The sequence below is a fragment of the Clytia hemisphaerica genome, unplaced genomic scaffold (genome assembly GCF_902728285.1).
Source record: "Clytia hemisphaerica strain Z4C2 unplaced genomic scaffold, Clytia hemisphaerica genome assembly, whole genome shotgun sequence".
Lineage (NCBI taxonomy): Eukaryota > Metazoa > Cnidaria > Hydrozoa > Leptothecata > Clytiidae > Clytia > Clytia hemisphaerica.
Window position 1 is genome coordinate 859,032 of NW_027104441.1, and position 2,244 is coordinate 861,275.

At 34.8% G+C, this 2,244-nt stretch overlaps 1 protein-coding gene across 1 annotated transcript; it reads left to right on the forward strand.

The window, feature by feature from the left end:
• Positions 1 to 229: 229 nt before the first annotated feature.
• Positions 230 to 1,438, forward strand: LOC136820877 (vesicular inhibitory amino acid transporter-like). Its single transcript, XM_067077115.1, has one exon. It carries the CDS (start codon positions 230 to 232, stop codon positions 1,436 to 1,438), a length of 1,209 nt encoding a protein of 402 aa, XP_066933216.1.
• The last annotated feature ends 806 nt before the right edge of the window (positions 1,439 to 2,244 follow it).

The following is a 2,244-nucleotide window of genomic DNA, read 5'->3' on the forward strand; positions in this document are numbered from 1 at the left end:
ATTAACCCAGTAAGTATAAATAGGGAAGACTTTCATATCATTATCAAATCGTCATTAAATGCTAGAAAATATCGAACCAAGCTTGGTTGCAGAGTAAATTGCATCCAAAGGAGCACAAAGATTCACTACTCTCGAAAATTATTGCAGCATATTTCAACAACCAACTAAATCAAGACTTTTTTTACTTCAATCTTATAAAAGAGGGTTACTATAAGGATTCAGAACAAAAATGTGGAACGCAATTTGGAATTTGTTACCATTACTCCAAGGAAGTTCAGTCTTCAGTATGCCATATGCAGTCATCCTTGGTGGTTACGTCACTATTGGTTTCATTGCTCTCATGAGTGTTATGGGAGATTTGACTTCTCTCATCCTCATCGATTGTTTATATGATGGTAAAGATCCAAAGACACGGCAACGAGTTTACAAGGATTATACAGGACTTGCCAAAGCTGTTCTTGGACAATATGGATCACACGTTTTTCGTGGTTTATTGATCATATATTTGTATCTTGGCAATGTCAGTAATATGGTGCTATTATCTAAATGTGCGTTTGATATCCTTGCAAAGTATTGTCAAATTAGTTTTACCAATGTTACCATCGGGTGCGGCTTACTGGCTTTCCCAACTCTGTTTTGCCAACGATTGAAGGTCATCGCATATATCAGTGCAATATCTGTTTTTTCAATCCTGATCGCTATCATCACTTTACTGGTGATTCTGTCCACGCAATTCAATCATTGGAAAGATATGGTGGAATCGATTCCAATCTTCAATGTAGAAAAGTTTCCTGTCTCCGCTAGTATCGTCATGTTTTCCTGTGTTTCACATTCTGTTTTAACCAAAGTTGAAGGAGAATTGGAGAATCCTCAAGATGCTTCCAAAGTTGTCCATGTTTCTTTTACAGTATCAGCCATCTTGAAAACAATAGTTGGTACCTTAGGAGCATTGACTTTTGGACCTCAAACGCAAAGCATCATCACTTTAAATGCTGGCAAGTTGAATCAAATCGTTGAAATCATATTCGTGGTGGCAAACATTATTTTCAGTGTTTGTAATTTTCCTCTAATGATGGTTGTGATCACAGATACAGTTGATAACATAGTTAAAAATCGAAAACATTATCAAACTAGTACATTGTGCCGATACACATGGTTTTTTATAACTCGATTGTTTTTAACAATAGGAACTATCATTTTAGCTTTCGTCCTCCCTTACTTTGGTAACCTGTTGGCGCTGAGAGGGAGCTTGATTGCAACCTGTTTAGTCTTTGTGTTCCCTTGTTTCTTTCATCTGAGACTCAAATGGAAAACGTTGACGGTATTAGAAAGAATCCTTGATATTGCACTGATTGTTATTGGAACTTTTTTAGGAACAACAGGGTTGTACTCATCAATATATAATTTATTTGAAATTGTAAGTAAAGGTCACGAGTAAACTTTAGAAAATAAAATTTGGGTAAAAATTTTTGTTTAAAACACCTTTTCGACCGTAGCCGCCAATTGCCGTACGGGCTTTTTCCCCCTAAACTCGATCCAATCCTTTTTTGACACCTTTTTCTATTGTCTATACAGCACCTGAACCCGAGAATGTAGGTAAAATTTGAATCACATCTGAAATATGTAGATTTGCATTTTAAAAAACATTGAATGTTTTCAACGAAATTTTGAACTCCCAAAATCCTTTCCCAGGGGTTAATTTCAATACTTTTGATAGATAGGCTAATTTCTTTAGTCCTTGAAGTTAACTCCCATTTTCGTTATAGCCTCCAGAATGTAGGTTTGGTTTCATGGCTTTGAATCTAATATTAGTAACATTTTGATATTTTTTCAATTGGATTAACTATAACGGCTAATTTTAGAAATATTTTGTGCCAAAACAATATTCTAAAGAACATTCTTAATATTTTCTTATACTGAAAATTGGATTTTTTCGCTTTTTAACCCCCAGATTGTAAGTGAAAAGATTCGGTCGTTGAGAGCGGATTTTTAGTATTCATCGGAAATTACATTGTTCTCTAATTAAAATTCATACTTTATAGAAAAATACTCTGACAAAAATTTAACAAAGTTTTATCGTGCTACAAATGAGGACAAGTAAAAGAAAGGACGAAAAGAAGAGACAAGAAGGTTGTTTTTAGGGGGTTTCAAGGGGTACTGAATACCGAAATACCGGCAATTCTTTCCCGAAATACCGGAATACCGGGTAAAATTAACTCCAAATACCGTCACCGAAAATATTTA

Excerpts from the sequence above, each read along its gene's own strand:
- LOC136820877 (XM_067077115.1), top strand. The coding sequence starts at position 230 with ATGTGGAACGCAATTTGGAATTTGTTACCATTACTCCAAGGAAGTTCA.